This window comes from Epinephelus lanceolatus, chromosome 21 (genome assembly GCF_041903045.1).
Source record: "Epinephelus lanceolatus isolate andai-2023 chromosome 21, ASM4190304v1, whole genome shotgun sequence".
Taxonomy (NCBI): Eukaryota; Metazoa; Chordata; class Actinopteri; order Perciformes; family Serranidae; genus Epinephelus; species Epinephelus lanceolatus.
In genome coordinates, this window is record NC_135754.1 from 17,316,465 (window position 1) to 17,331,299 (window position 14,835).

At 41.5% G+C, this 14,835-nt stretch overlaps 1 protein-coding gene across 1 annotated transcript in view; it reads left to right on the top strand.

Annotated features, from left to right (window-relative positions):
* Positions 1-2,758: 2,758 nt before the first annotated feature.
* ift140 (intraflagellar transport 140 homolog (Chlamydomonas)) overlaps positions 2,759-14,835 on the top strand; it is a 30,702-nt gene continuing 18,625 nt past the window's right edge. Inside the window, exons 1-18 of the mRNA XM_033611677.2 lie at positions 2,759-2,892; positions 3,398-3,561; positions 3,681-3,902; positions 4,203-4,324; positions 4,473-4,603; positions 5,056-5,231; positions 5,314-5,405; positions 7,341-7,447; positions 7,659-7,801; positions 7,878-8,081; positions 8,226-8,298; positions 8,467-8,558; positions 8,701-8,828; positions 8,977-9,094; positions 10,012-10,133; positions 10,230-10,365; positions 10,559-10,690; positions 12,110-12,354. Coding sequence (XP_033467568.1) covers positions 3,415-3,561; positions 3,681-3,902; positions 4,203-4,324; positions 4,473-4,603; positions 5,056-5,231; positions 5,314-5,405; positions 7,341-7,447; positions 7,659-7,801; positions 7,878-8,081; positions 8,226-8,298; positions 8,467-8,558; positions 8,701-8,828; positions 8,977-9,094; positions 10,012-10,133; positions 10,230-10,365; positions 10,559-10,690; positions 12,110-12,354 — 2,390 coding nt within the window. The 5' untranslated portion in view covers positions 2,759-2,892; positions 3,398-3,414. The remainder of the gene's footprint in view (positions 2,893-3,397; positions 3,562-3,680; positions 3,903-4,202; positions 4,325-4,472; positions 4,604-5,055; positions 5,232-5,313; positions 5,406-7,340; positions 7,448-7,658; positions 7,802-7,877; positions 8,082-8,225; positions 8,299-8,466; positions 8,559-8,700; positions 8,829-8,976; positions 9,095-10,011; positions 10,134-10,229; positions 10,366-10,558; positions 10,691-12,109; positions 12,355-14,835) is intronic.

Consider the following 14,835-nt stretch of genomic DNA (forward strand, 5'->3'; position numbering starts at 1 on the left):
CAAGACAAGACTTCACTAGAATAAATACAGAGGGTTTATCACAAGATGCAAACCATTGGTTAGCCTTAAAAATGGAAGGCCAGATTAGAGTTTGTCAAAAACCATCTAAAAAGCCTGTACAGTTGTGGAACAGCATACTATGGACAGATAAAACAAAGATCAACTACCAGAATGATGGGAAGACAAGAGAAGGAAGAAGGGAAGGAACTGCTCATGATCCAAACCACACCACCTCATCAGTGAAGCATGGTGGAGGTACTGTTATGTCATGGCCATGTATGGCTGCCAGTGGAACTGGTTCTCTTGTATTTATTGATGATGTGACTGCTGACAAGAGCAGCAGGATGAAAGCTGAAGTGTTTGGGGCTACATTATCTGCTCAGATTCAACCAAATGCTTCAAAACTCATTGGACAATGCTTCACAGTGCAGTTGGACATTGACCTGAAGCATATTGCAAAAGCAACCAAAGACATTTTTAAGGCAAAGAAGTGGAATGTTCTGCAACGGCCAAGTCATATCATCTGACCTGAATCCAATTGAGCATGCGTTTCTCTTGCTGAAGCCAAAACTGAGGGCAAAACACCCAAAACACAAGCAGGAAGTGCAGACGGCTGCAGTAAAGGGCTGGCAGAGCATCACCAGGGAAGAAACCCAGCATCTGATGATGCCTATGTGTCCAACACTTCAGGCAGTCATTGACTGTAAAGGATTTGCAACCAAGTATTAAAACTGACTGTTTAATTGATGATTATGTTAGTTTGTCCAAATACTTATGAGCCCTTAAAGTCGGGGGACTGTGTGAAGAAATGGTTGTAATTCCTACACGGTTCATACTACATTTTTGAAAAAAGCCTTAAATGAAAGCTGAGAGTCTGCACTTTAAGCAGGTATTCATTGTTTCATTTAAAACCCATTGTGGTGGTGTACAGAGCCAAAATGACGACAACTGTATCATTGTCCAGATAATTATGGACCTGACTGTATGTGTATATGTATTTATTATATTTTATATATAGGCTATGTATAATTCTTAAATTGCATTTTTAGGTGAATGATGTTATTTCACTTTGTTTTTCATAGTGTATTGTATTGTAAAGGACTTTGAAAAAGTGCTATAGAAATAAAGTTCATTAATATTATTATTATTTGTACTGGCCTTGACTTGATTACTGTGGCATATTTAGTAGGATGCTCTGCATTGATGAGCCTTTTTTTGTGGTAATACAGGTTTTTGTGCCATCAATCTCCCTGAATATTTGTATTTAAGGCTGTGAGCAGGTAAAGATATAACCAGTACAGAAGATAATCTTATGATTGATTTTCACTTGGCAACAATGAACAGTTCATATGAAACATTAATAAATAAAATATGATAAGAATGAGATCGCAGTCAGATACTGCTAAGAGTTGCGCGTATGGTCAACAAGGTAAAACATCATCATCCAATATCCATTTTCCTTTTAATAAAAAGTGAATGTGAGCACCATGAAAATATTAGAGTTTAACTTTCAAACACTTCCTTGACAAGGTCATTTGGATATATAATCTTGAAGGATACTGTACATCATTGAATACAATGACTAAATTTCTGTCTGTAACTGCATGGTTATGCTGAATATTAATAGTTTCTTCAAACATGCTTGCAGGGCAGATAGTGTTTGTTTGAATGATATTAGAATCTATTCAATTTAACTGACAAGAACCACAATCAAATTATTGCATATTATTTTAGTGAAATTAGCCTGCTGTCAGTTTAAAGGGGAACTACACACATTTTCAAAATTCATACATATTATTCCAATTGTCTTGGACAGTTTAAAAAATATTAGTAAGCATGAACAGCTACCAAATTTGTGATGTCAGAGGGTGTAATGTCTGGAGCTGCTCCATAGACAATAAATTGGGAGGGACGTTATAGATAACACCCAGGGGAATGCTCTGAGTGTATGGGAACATTTTCTGTTTCAGAACTGAAAACTCCACGATATAATAAAGTTCAGTTGGGTATAAAAAAATAAAACAAACATTCTGTTGGTCCACAACATCAGACTCCCATTCAACTCTATTCAGTAAGCTTTATTGGCATGTTTCACGTGTTGCCAAAGCACAATTACAGTTTAAGACAGTGAAAATTTAGAAACAGTTAACGACTATGTATTATACAAAATCGTAGACATGGACATGGACAGAGTGTGATCTGTGAGGAGATGAGCTATATATTGTTGTGTTGACTTAACCTGCTTCTGCAATAGGAAAATTGTGAATAAAGAAATCACGTGATGTAAGTGAGTAGCAGACGGACTGCATGTGGGAAAACTAAGACACACTGTTGAATTTGCACCTAATATTTCTTTCTTCTTTGTTTGGAAAATGGATGAACGTTTTCAGAATGAAGGGGTTGATATTTGTAGGTTATTATGCAGTGGTTTCAGTGGTCCGGCCCACTTGAGGTCAAATTGGGTTGTATGTGGCCCCTGATTTAAAACTATTATGACACCCCTGGTTTATGGAGCAGCTCCAGACTGACAGCCATATAATACTTGATGGCATCACAACTTTTAGACATACTTCTCTGGTTTCTTTGAGAGAGTAGCTCACGTTCACAAATATTAATTGAACTGTCCCAGGCCATATAAATAACATGTTATATTTTTTAATTTAAGTGACGTTCCCCTTTAACACGACCTTCGACAACAACTCGTGCTATTTCGTTATTTTCCGTAGCTCCTCCTCCCGTCCCGCCTTCGAGGTTGTCAGGGGCAACTGGGAGAGACGCTTTTTGCTCTAACGGGAGGCTACACAACAACACTGGAGGTGACGGGTGTTGTTTTAAGTTGTTTCGAGACTAGGGTTGATAACTCGGCATTAACCTGAAGCAAGCGACAGTGAGGTTGGTCTTCAGATAATTTAACAGAGTGACGAACTTCATTCTAGAGTCGCGAGGGCTAGCAATGAATGCAAACTTTGGCTAGCTTACCTAGCTTAGCTACTGCTAGCAGCTAAAGCTAACTTAATCATTAGTCGCATAACGCTGTTAACGTTAATGGTAGCTGATAGTGCCAACGGTCATGGTGAATTCCTAGTTATTCCTAGTCTTCGTCGTTAGTCAGTACCTATTAGTGAATTAACGCTAGCTAAGTCAACTACCGTTACATGTTAAGTGATATTACACATTTAAAACCATTGGATGCCATTTGAGGGTGCATTCAAGAGTTGCTAGTGATTATCGAGCTTTAACAACACGAATTAGCCACACAGCTAAGTAGCTGAACAAGAGGACATTAAGCTGCACAACAGAAACAAACACGTGAAACCAGAGAGTTCGCCATGAATAACCATGTGTATATTAGAGGTTTCACTCAGCTCCTATCCCCTGTTTCATTTCCTTTATCCAGAGAGGAGCTGTGGGGACATGGCGGTGTATTTTGACCACCGTATTGAGGCCCCTGAAAGTAGTGGTGTGCCCTCTCAGTTGACCTGGCACCCAGCTCTTCCCTTACTGGCTGTAGGCTCAAGCAGCCACACCACTGGAGGCAATGTAGACCTCTACCTGCAGCAGGTAAACACTGGGCTTTGCTGATGAACGCTGACACACAAAAAGCACTTCACCAGTGTGTGAATATTGGCAGTTGCAGTATGCTTAACATAGTTTACATCTTCATCCCTGTCTATATGCAGGGAGAGTATGTGGAGAGCTGCCATTTAGAGCGTCCCCATCAGCCTGCAGTGCTGCACTGGCATCCCATGAAGCCAGTGCTGGCAGTAGGCTGGGAAAATGGAGAGACAGTGCTACTGACACACCCTTCTGGAGATCAAACAGTCCTTCCCAACACACACTCAGCCTGCATCACACTGCTGGAGTGGAGCAGCTCTGGCAGCCGCTTGGTAACTGGTGATCAGGTGAGTGCATTGCAGTGACTGTATTCCCAGATACTCTTGCACTTACGTACATGTCATATAAATATACTGACACAATCATAGCCGGTGGATATGTAAATGGAGCTGATTTCCATTCTTAATAAACATGTTTTTTCTGAGAAAAGTTTGGATTACCAACATGACATATTTAGCACAAGACCTAGTAGTGAAACAGAGACATAAACTGGCTGTATTGGTGCGCAGATGCGATCTTAAACCATTTAAACATAACATTTCTTTCTTGTAAAACTACATAAATATAGTTTAATTATTTACTGACAGACTGGAGTGCTAGCAGTATGGAAGGTAGATGCCAGAGGGAGACTTCAAGGAAACCATCTCGTGAAGCATGAATACAACAAACCTCTGACTTGCTGCATCTTTAGACCGGCCTCGCCTGGGGAGTAAGTAAACAAGATGCAATGCTCAGAGTTAGTAATTATTCTATTCAAGTCCTTGGCAGTGAGCTTATATTAAAAACATTGCCATATCACTATGCCCTCTTGATCTGAATGCTGTGTTGCTGATGTTAGGACCTAACTTATGTTACAGTGATGTGGCAATGCTAGCCCGGGCATCAGTCAGTGGAGATGAGAGTGCTCTGGACATGTTCAGCTGGAAGGGAGCGCCTCTTAAGATGGGCCCACAGGAGGGACTCACATTCTACATCAGCACTGCAGATGGTAAGAGTTTGTTTTTGGGTGATGTGTGCAGCATTTGAAGTATATTGGTGTCTTAAATTATTATTATTGTCCTAGAGTAAGTATGTCCTCTTACAGCCACATAGTGTAGCTCAAGATTTTTTACAATCCCTCTTGGTGATCAACTATTTTCAGCAATGACTGTCCTCTGAGACAGCTCACAATCTCCTAGAGAGTATGTCTTTCTATGCTTGTTACGTGCTTGTAGCACTGAGGTCCATTACTGAGCAGTTGATAAATTAGAGAGGGGGAAGTAAATCATCAAGCCCACTTTAGCAGTTTTTCCATAAAGTTAAATTGTTAAAAGATGTGTCACAGAGCATTGTTATTGATCTACAAACCTATCAGATTTCTGCAAAATATGATCATTCTGTGCTATGAGGCAATGGATATCTTAACATTTTAAACCTTTCACCTTTGTATCTTGTATACAGGCAAGGTCCATAGTGTGGACGAGCACTGTAAGACAAGCACTCTTCTCTGTGTGGAGGGTGCAATCAAGAAGCTGTTCTACCTTGAGAAAAGAGAGGCGCTTGCTGTCATCACAGAGACCATGATGTTGTCACAGTACACTCTTGGACCTGAGGGAGGAGCCAAGGAATTTATAAAGGTATACTGAAATTATAAAAGAGACATTTTATTTCTTATTGTAAGTTCAGTTTGGTTGGTGAGCATGTGTTTTTTTGTGACAGGTGAAGTTAAGCAGCAAGACTGGGCAAAATGTTGACATTGTCTGGACGGAGAACAGCCTCCTCATCACAGCAACAGGAGAACAGGTTATCAGGTCAGTGTGCACATACTGCAGATTCCTGTTTTATGGTTGCTTTCACCCTGTTTGGTTTGGTTCAATTGAACTTTTGCCCCCCCTAAGTGCGGTTCGTTTTGGCAGGTGTGAACACAACAATCACACTCGGGCGAGCACCAAAACAACCGGACCGAGACCTTCTTGAAGAGGTGGTCTCGATCTGGTTACAAACAAACTCTGGTGTGATTCGTTTGTGGTGAGAACATGTTTGGACCTTGATCCGAACCAACTGCAGTCACATGACACATTGTTTGGGTTAAACATGAGCATGTTACAGTCCTGGAGGATTATTAATGTGCACCTCCTCCTGTACTGCCTTAAAGGACAACTTCGGTATTTTTCAACCTGGGCTCTATTTCCCTATGTGTATGTGTGCGTATGATTCATGGGTACCACTCGTTCTAAAATTGGTTCAGTATTGAGCCGCGAAACGAGCTAAAACGGTAATGGGGGCAAATGCGTCCCGTATAAAAGTGCTTTTTTTCACCACTGACCAGTTCAGATCGCCAGTGCTATCTCTGTAAATAGCATATGGTAGCAGCCCTGAGGCAGTGGTGAGTGTGAATGAGTGGAGTCAGCTGTCAGTCAGTGTTGGAGCAGAAAGGCGGAAGTTGTCCCCGCTTGGTATTGTAAATGAGTATGTGTGTGTGAAGTGTGTGTTTTTTCGCCACTTACCGGTTCAGATCATCAGTGCTATCTCTGTAAATAGCATGCTAACTTAGCCTTTCCCTTACCTCTGGGCTGTGTGATGTCACGAGCTTTGCTCCACTGTGTCTGTAGCTCTCTCTACTCGTGGGACAGCCGTTTTCTTGAGGAAGAGGTGTTTCGGGATTGGATGTCTTCTCTTCTTCGGCTGGCAGTAGTCATCTTGGGAGAAGTGAGCACTGCTGACCCGATGGTCTGCAAGGCGCAGTGTCTGGACAGGAGTGTTAGCATCCATTTGTAGCACAACTAGCCACAACTTCAGCATCTCGCCGTCCGACAAAGGCAGCCTGTGAAAGCTGTACGGGGTGTTGCACGACATCCTGTTCTTGCGTTCGGGAAAAAGGCCCGTTTATTTGAGCACTCCAGAAACTCCGGTAACACTCCAGGGGGTAGCACGGAAAAGACTCCGTCCTCTGACTCTTCTAGCGTAACACACACTTCACACACACATACTCATTTACATTACCAAGCGGGGACAACATCCGCCTTTCTGCTCCAACACTGACTGACAGCTGACTCCACTCATTCACACTCACCACTGCCTCAGGGCCGCTACCATATGCTATTTACAGAGATAGCACTGGCAATCTGAACCGGTCAGTGGCGAAAAAAGCACTTTTATACTGGACGCATTTGCCCCCATTACCGTTTTAGCTCGTTTCGCGGCTCAATACTGAACCAATTTTAGAACAAGTGGTACCCATGAATCATACGCACACATACACATGGGGAAATAGGGCCCAGGTTGAAAAATACCGAAGTTGTCCTTTAATATGCACATTGAGCACATCCAATGCATCAAAACATTGTTTTCTGGTTGGAGCGGCACATGGTTTTCAAGCTGTATGGTTTGACTAAAATGAACAATGACAGCAATATAAGTACATGATGACCAGCGCTAAAATCAGCCTGCGTAGTTGTCCCTCCATTGTGACATTAGAAAGTGTTACATTTAAAAAATAAAGTGTACTCTTCTTCAACGTTTTGTTTACTTCCTGGATTTTTCTCACATGGAAATTTGGATCAATCAAGAGCAGCTTTCTTGCACAAGGTATTTGATCTGGTCTACTTGTAAATGCTGCCGTGAGAACACGAACCAACTCTAGGCAATAATGCAACTTTGTACCAAAATTAGTCCCTGATTCGGATCAGAGCAAGTGAACTCTAGGTCTGAAAGCCCCCTAAAGTTGAATGTCTGTCATTTATTAGGCTATGGGACCTGGACGGAGATGACAACTATGTTTTGCATCTTGACGAGACTCTGGGGTACGAGAGAGGAGAGATGATCAACTGTGTTTCATATTGTGCAGGAAAAGGTAACTGTCCATAGTGTAAACAGTATAAAGTGCTTTTTTTTTCTTCACAGTCATCTGGAGATGGTTGTTCAAAGATGTTTAATTTAATCAAATTCTCAAACCTTGAGTAGACTGATAAGACATAATCTGTCCGCTTGAGTACCATTATTTGTTACCACTTGAAAACCTTGTAAAGCCTCATTGCTTTTGTATAATGTTGCGGCCTCCCCAGAAATCTTGGCAGCTGGTACCAGCCATGGGCGCATAGCAATGTGGAAGATGGTGGTGCAGTCAGGCAGCAGCAGAGGTGATGCCAAGGCCCAGTGGAAACTACAGACACCCACAGAAACTGAAGGAAATGTCATTCAGCTACAGGTGCTAATAGAAACATAAAAATGGCATTTTTTCATAGTAGTCTGCTGGGAAAGTTCACTCAGACTTTCTATTTCAGTGGGGCTCGAGCCTGAATCTGCTGGCAGCCAATAATTCCAACACAGTGCGGATCCTGTGTGAGCATGTGATGTCAGCCCACTTCAGTCAGCAGGTGGCAGCAGTGCAGCTTGCCCCAACTCAGCTCAGCATCACTCAGTTTACATCAGGAGCGCACCTTGCCCTACAGTCTGACATACACATTAAGGGAGTCTGTGTTACAAAGGTAAGTGTGGAGTTGAGAAGGGGAAAGTGTGGAACTAATATTCCTCTGTACTAAAGAAATGACACTGAATGATTTCACAAAGGTTTGCCCATGAAGACAGGTAAAAATGTAATCGTAACTGGATGTGTGTTGCCATACCAACAGGATTCAGTGACAGTCTGGAGTGGCAAGCAGGTCACTGTGTATGAGCTTTCAGGGACAGCTCTTCGCAATACAGGTACAAAACTTAAGCAAAAGCACACTGAACAGACCTAACAACATTTTACAGATGCAACTCTGAATCTCCTGTACTTCATCCGCTGCCTTCATTTGTAAACTTGTGCTTTTCTCCTCCATTTTTCTATACTTTCTCTCTCCACCTACCTACCATTTGCTGATTGCCCAGGGTCATTTCTTTGTGACTCCCATGTCGTAGCTGTACATGGTGAGAACCTCTACACTTTGGAACCTAACAGGGTCCAGATTCGCACGCCACAGGTCTGCTTTCCCATCCCGAAACCTGCTGTCTGATATTCACTAAACACAGAGATTTGACAAATGTTTGAGCATGCATTAATTAAACCATATCTGGGTGTTGTGAAAATTGATTTTGAATAAATGTAAACTGTCTTTTCTTCAGGGCACCGTGAAGCAACTGCTGACCTTCACAAAGGCAGAAGGCAACCCTGTACTACTCAGTGTGTGTCAGTCTTACCTGGTGGTAGGCACAGACACAGCACACATTAGAGTATTTGACCTCTCCAGAAGGTATAATGTTAATTTGGATGTTGGTATCACTTCAGTTCTGGTATCCTTCAATTAAGCCAGCTAACTTCCATGTATTGTGCATGTCTGTTTATATTTGTTCCGAGTATATTTTGTCCAACAGTGCCAGTCTTACTGTATGTCTTTACAGAGACGCCAAAGCTCACTGCAGTGCTAAGAACCTGACTGATCAAATCGCCAATCTGGGAGCCCTGAGGTCAGTCAAATGTAATGCCAACGGCAGCCAAGTCAGCATCCTAATCTCTCAGGTGAATGCACAACATATAGCAGTCATTCTTCTTTTATATGTGTTTTTGAGAGCTGATATTCAATAATTCAGCATCTAAAAATGTTACCATATCCTGTTAATATTTCTCTTTAAGAAATACCTACATCCCCAAATGACCATTTGTTTATCAGTTACTCACCCTGTGTTACATAGAATTTTCGAAGACAACTTTGTTTTTCTCGCATACCTCCATGGTAAACGAAGAATCCAAAAAGCACTACTAACTAAATTATATCAAAACAACTCCTACAGTGTAATACAAGTCACATTTATCCAGTCATTTGCTCAGTACTTCTCAAAAGCATGCATTTTTGCTAAAACCAGACTATTTAAAACTGAACTGTTAGTGAAACTTACTTGCTCTCTGTAAAGCCAGACTCCATTGACAAAAACAGTCATTTTAACTTGCTAAACTCTGGAACCACTGGTCTACCACTGCCTCTACCAGTTAGTTTGTTTGTGTCATTATGTTACTTTGATTTTTAAAGGGTTAGTTTGGATTCAGCAAAGCAAACTACCAATCGAGGCAGCAGTAGACCAGCAGCTCTCATGTTCAGTGAGGTAAAATTACTGTTTTTGTCAATGGAGTCTGGCTTTGAAGAGAGCAGGTAAATTTAACTGTTAGTTCAGTTTTGAATAGTAAGGCTTTACCAAAAATGCATGTGTGTGGGAAGTACTGAGCATGTAATTGGATAAATGAGACTTGGATTATACTGCACTGTAGTGACCCTCAGTGACTTCAATTCATCAAGAATTTTCTGTTTTTGGATTCCTCGTTCATTGAAGCACGCGTTTTCATCACAAATTTAACATAACATGAGATGAGTTACTGATATACAAATGAACATTTGGGGGGTGAAATATTCCTTTAACTGAACTGTATTTAACTCCTCTCAGGTTAATGGGCGACCAGATCACAAAGTGTACTTTTATGACGTTGAGATGGACACTGTGACACACTTTGACTTCTTCATCGGCAGACCGTCCAGTGGTATCTCACAGCCAGAAGAAAGTGACAGGTAGCTGATAAGTCTCATGACTGTATTTGCACTCTGCCGGTGTAAAGTTTTCTTCTCGGTCTGTCTTACACTATACATGACTGTTCTTTGTTTCAGGCAGCAGTTTCAGGGGGCAGAACTCAGCGGTCGCTGCCCTGTATCTCACTACTGGGACGAGAGTGAACCTCGCCTTTTTGTTTGTGAGACTGTGCCGATCAGCTCTGAATCCTCATCGACTGATTTCTTGGATATGGTAAAGAAAAGACTGCCCCTCAACACTGACATATTTTACTTCCACTGGGACTGCTGATGCTAAAATAATTACACACTAATGCTTAATCCATGCCTTTATTTTTGGCGAGAATGTGATTGCTTGTTATAAGATTTTAATAAATGCAAAATTAATTTAAGGTAGTTTGACAGAGTCTTGCCATCTTTCTTCTCAGGTGGATGTGTCAGTAGTGACACTCTATTGTACGCAGGAGCACGGGCTCCTCCTACAGGACTGCTACCCTAAACCATCAGGCCTACAGGCGCTCCTTGCTCTGGATGTGCCCTACTATTATTTCAGCTGCAAGGTGAGGACAGAGAACACTCTGTTCTGCTTGTGTGTTGTCTCTTCAATGGGATTTTTTTTTCCTCATACACCATGTGGGGTTTCTTTCTGGATAGTTGCACACTTGCTGTTTCAGTTTTTGAAACATATTCTTTGTGTTTTTGTTTGCACCATCACTTACGTGAAATTCTGTGCATTTGGTCTTACACACCCCCAGCTATTATTTCGGAGAAGGGGTGTCTTTTTACCAGAAGTAAGTGTCTGTCCCCTCCATATCGTTAGGAAGGCTTCAGTGTTCTTGACTCCCAGCAACTGTGGTTGTGTGTGCCTTGTGCTGCATTAACTTTTATTTAAATTTAAGTATTGCCTCCTCATAATCAGCAGCACAAGTGCATTTCTGAAATATTTAGATGTCACCATGCTGTGCCCAGTTCTTGTCCACCTTGTCTTGATGAATAGATGTGTTCTTGTCTTGATGTTGTTTGGTTTGCTCTGCCTCTTATCCATTCCCAAAATCCATATTTTTCCCAAGATTTTGCATTTTACACTTGTTTTACTAAAAATGATCGTACCTCACAACATGCAGCATTCATCTACAGGCTGTGAGTCACATGTTTCCCAATCTTAAAGGGAAACTTTGGATTTTGTCAGGGGAGTTGTATGAGGTACTTATCCACAGTCAGTATATTACCTACAGTAGATGGCGGTCGGCATGACCCAAGTTTGGAGAAAGGGGCAGGAGTACTGCCACAGAAGCTAGGCAGAACACCTAAAAAAATACTATCAGTTACATTGTCAGTTACAAAATATTTTTTTCCTTGCTTTCGGGCAACAATTTCCAATGGGGAACTGAAGCCATTATCTGTGTTCTCAAAACAGTAATTTTACCTTGCAGATCATGGGAGTTGCTGGTCTGCCACTGCCTAGATTGGTTAGTTTGTTTGTGTTATTGTGCAACATTAGTGCTTCGAAGGGTTAGTTCAGATTCACGCAGTAGTCACACAGTGACACAAACAAACTAACCAATCATAGCAGCGGTAGACCAGCAGCTACTGTATTCTGCAAGGCAACACAACAGTTTTTGTGAAAGGAGTCTGGTGGCTTTGAAGAGAGCATAGATAATGGTTTTGGTTCCCCTTCAGAAGGGCTGTCTGAGAGCAAGGAAAAAGTGGGGAAAATATTTTAATTATAGTGTAGACTTACACCGATAATGATTTTTTTAGGTGGCTAAAATATGTTTTGCTACTGCCCCCCTCCACAGCAGTACATTTCTTATTTTCTGTGGCAGTACTTCTGTCTGCTTCTCCAAATTGGGGGCGTGCCAACTGCCATCTACTGTAGTAATGCACTGACTGGATAAGTACCCCATACAGCCTCACTTCAAAAAATCTAAGCAATCCCTTTAACAACATGTTTTTCTACCTGGTCTACCCTTTATCAGCCTGGTGAGAGTGATCCAGGGTTACCAGAGATTTCAGCCACAACGTCAGCACCTCCACAGCAGACCCATCCATCAAGGAGCTCAGCTGCCCAGTTCCCTCACATGGTATCCAGGCGAGCTCTCAGAGACTTTGTGGGCCTGGAGAACTGCGAGAAGGCGACCCGCGACGCCATGCTCAACTTCAGTTTCTACCTGACCATCGGCGACATGGATGAAGCCTTCAAGTCTATCAAGCTCATCAAAAGGTAAGGCCACAAAACTCGCATAACATTTTTACATGTGTCAGCTCAAAGCGAGGAGACATGCAGGATGACTTTCCTCTCTTTGATCGCTGTCATCACCTCTCCCAGCAGCCCTTTCCACGGAGGCTTTAGTTCAAAGGCTAAGCAGAGGCCACAGGGGTAGAATTGTTGTGGCAACCTTGACTCTTCTCAGAATGCTTGACAGTTGTTTTCAGTGGGAGAGCTCGAACTAATTATGTTTGAGATTTGGGCATTGTTGTCTCTTGCTTTTATTCTCCCCTCATTTCATTCAGCTCCTTTCAACGTTGTGGTCAACATGAAGGAAAACTCACACAATAGTTTTGTAACCTTAAGTTTGATACACTCTTGTGAAGTCTGACAGGTAACTGGCACTGCCTGTTTTGTCATTTTCTAAAAGAGGCTTGTGTTGTCCGCTTAGTAACACGAACAAAGCAGACAGTTGACAGGTGAATGAAGATAAATGCCACACCACTGTATATTCAGAATTCAATAATATTTAAAACTGAACTCTGCAGTTTGTCTTCCAGTCTATCATATCTTGATGCCATAATCAAATCAGATGCACCAGAGCATAACTTTTATTTGTTTGTGGAAGTACACAAAGCAATATTTTAAACACAGGACATGATTAAGGACTTTTTCTGTGTCTGTGCACAGGGAAGGAACTCTTCACTGTGTATATATGTGACTGTTTCTGTTACTGTGTGGGTGTGTTCGGAGGGGATGTACTTTTCTAAACACACTGTGACTTACACACACACACACACACACACACACACACACACAAGTCCCCCTGCCAGTTTGGTCCAAAAGGAGTGCCCTTTCCATTCTTACAAACATTGAATCAGGTCACTAAAAGGATGTGCGTGCCTGTTCCTCTATGTGTGTGCGTGTGCGTGTTGGGGAAACGTATATGTGATTTCAGTGGAGATTTGATATTATCTTTAGCAGAATACGTGATTCAGGGCACTCTGTTTAATTTCTGCGGTAGCTTTGCTTTGGCACGTACCAATATAACGCTAATGGAAAACAGCATAAAAACAAACAAATGGGAAAACAGCACATCCCACTGGCCGGATATTCCAAAAAGTTTAATAGGCATGATGACAGCTTTACTAAGTTGCTCATTGATGGCTATTTTTACTGCTGCTTCTTTTTTTTTTTTTTAAGATCAGTATTGTGTTCGATTCCCGCATATCTCCACCCACAGGAATATTCATTTCCTGCAGCAGCAACCTGTACCTTCTGGGATTTGTCTCTCTTTAGCTCTTTGAACTGAGTCAGAGATAGTGGCCTGCCATCCGGGAGTCAAATTTATTTTATCTGGTAAACGGGGATTAACTCAGCCTTTTTCCTGGCTCTTGTGAATCAAGTTAACAAATTATATCATACAGTTATAATTCAATTCATCTAATACAGATATTCTCATTTTAAGAGTGCCTCTGCCTTCTAGAGCAGTATGTCAGATACAGGTTGGAATGTCTTTATTCAGTCCAGACTGAGCTACTTCCTCTCATTCATGTTGTCCTTGACTTGAGGTGACATGCTGCCGGGTTATCTGCCCACATGAATGCAAGCCTTCTCTTGCTGTCTTTTTGCCACTGCATTTGCTATTTAAAAGCAAACTCCCCTCTTTTTCCATCCGGAACACAAACACCCAAGGAAGTGTTCAGGGGTGAGGCTGAGAGACTGATGGACGGTGTCACACTCATCATAATTGGCTGTGGTAGATCATGCCATTTGTCATAGGAATTATATAATTCACTGCATTAAAAGCATTACAGTTCGTCCCAGCTGTCAGTTTCTCATCTTTAAAGAAAGTATTGTTGAAATGTAGAAATTTATATTCTTGTTCTTGTATCATCTTTCTTTTGGCAGGTTTGGGTCAGTTTTCTTAAATGATGGTGTTGGAATTTGAAATTATTTTACCCGTGCACATACTGATGATAAAAGACATACTTCACCCACAAAATTACCATTTGTTTATCTATTACTTCCTGTGTTACCTTGAATTCGCAAAGAAAACTTTGTTGTTCTCGCATGCCTCCACAGTAAATGAAGAATCCAAAAACAGAGAAAATTAGAGAATGCAGTTTCTGAAGAAATAGCAGGTGTGAATGCTCAAGCTGAATATCTTACGCTACACTGCAATGCTGGCTTGAAATGCTGAATAATGCCATGCGTGTATGAATGATGAGAAATATTTGAAGGCTGTTTGAAAAACTGTGTATAAATGTCAACAAATAGTTGAACGAGACCAATACTGTGGAATATTTCAAGGTTTTTAAAAAACTTATGCTACACTGCAGTGCTGGGCTAAATGTGTATAAATGTCACTGAATAGTTGAATGATAGCAATACTGTGGCATATTTCAAAGTTTTTGAAAGGCTGAAGGTTGAAGTAAAAGGAGGCCACATTTAACAACAGCAAAACTATGTCAAAACACCTGTTTACAAACTTTC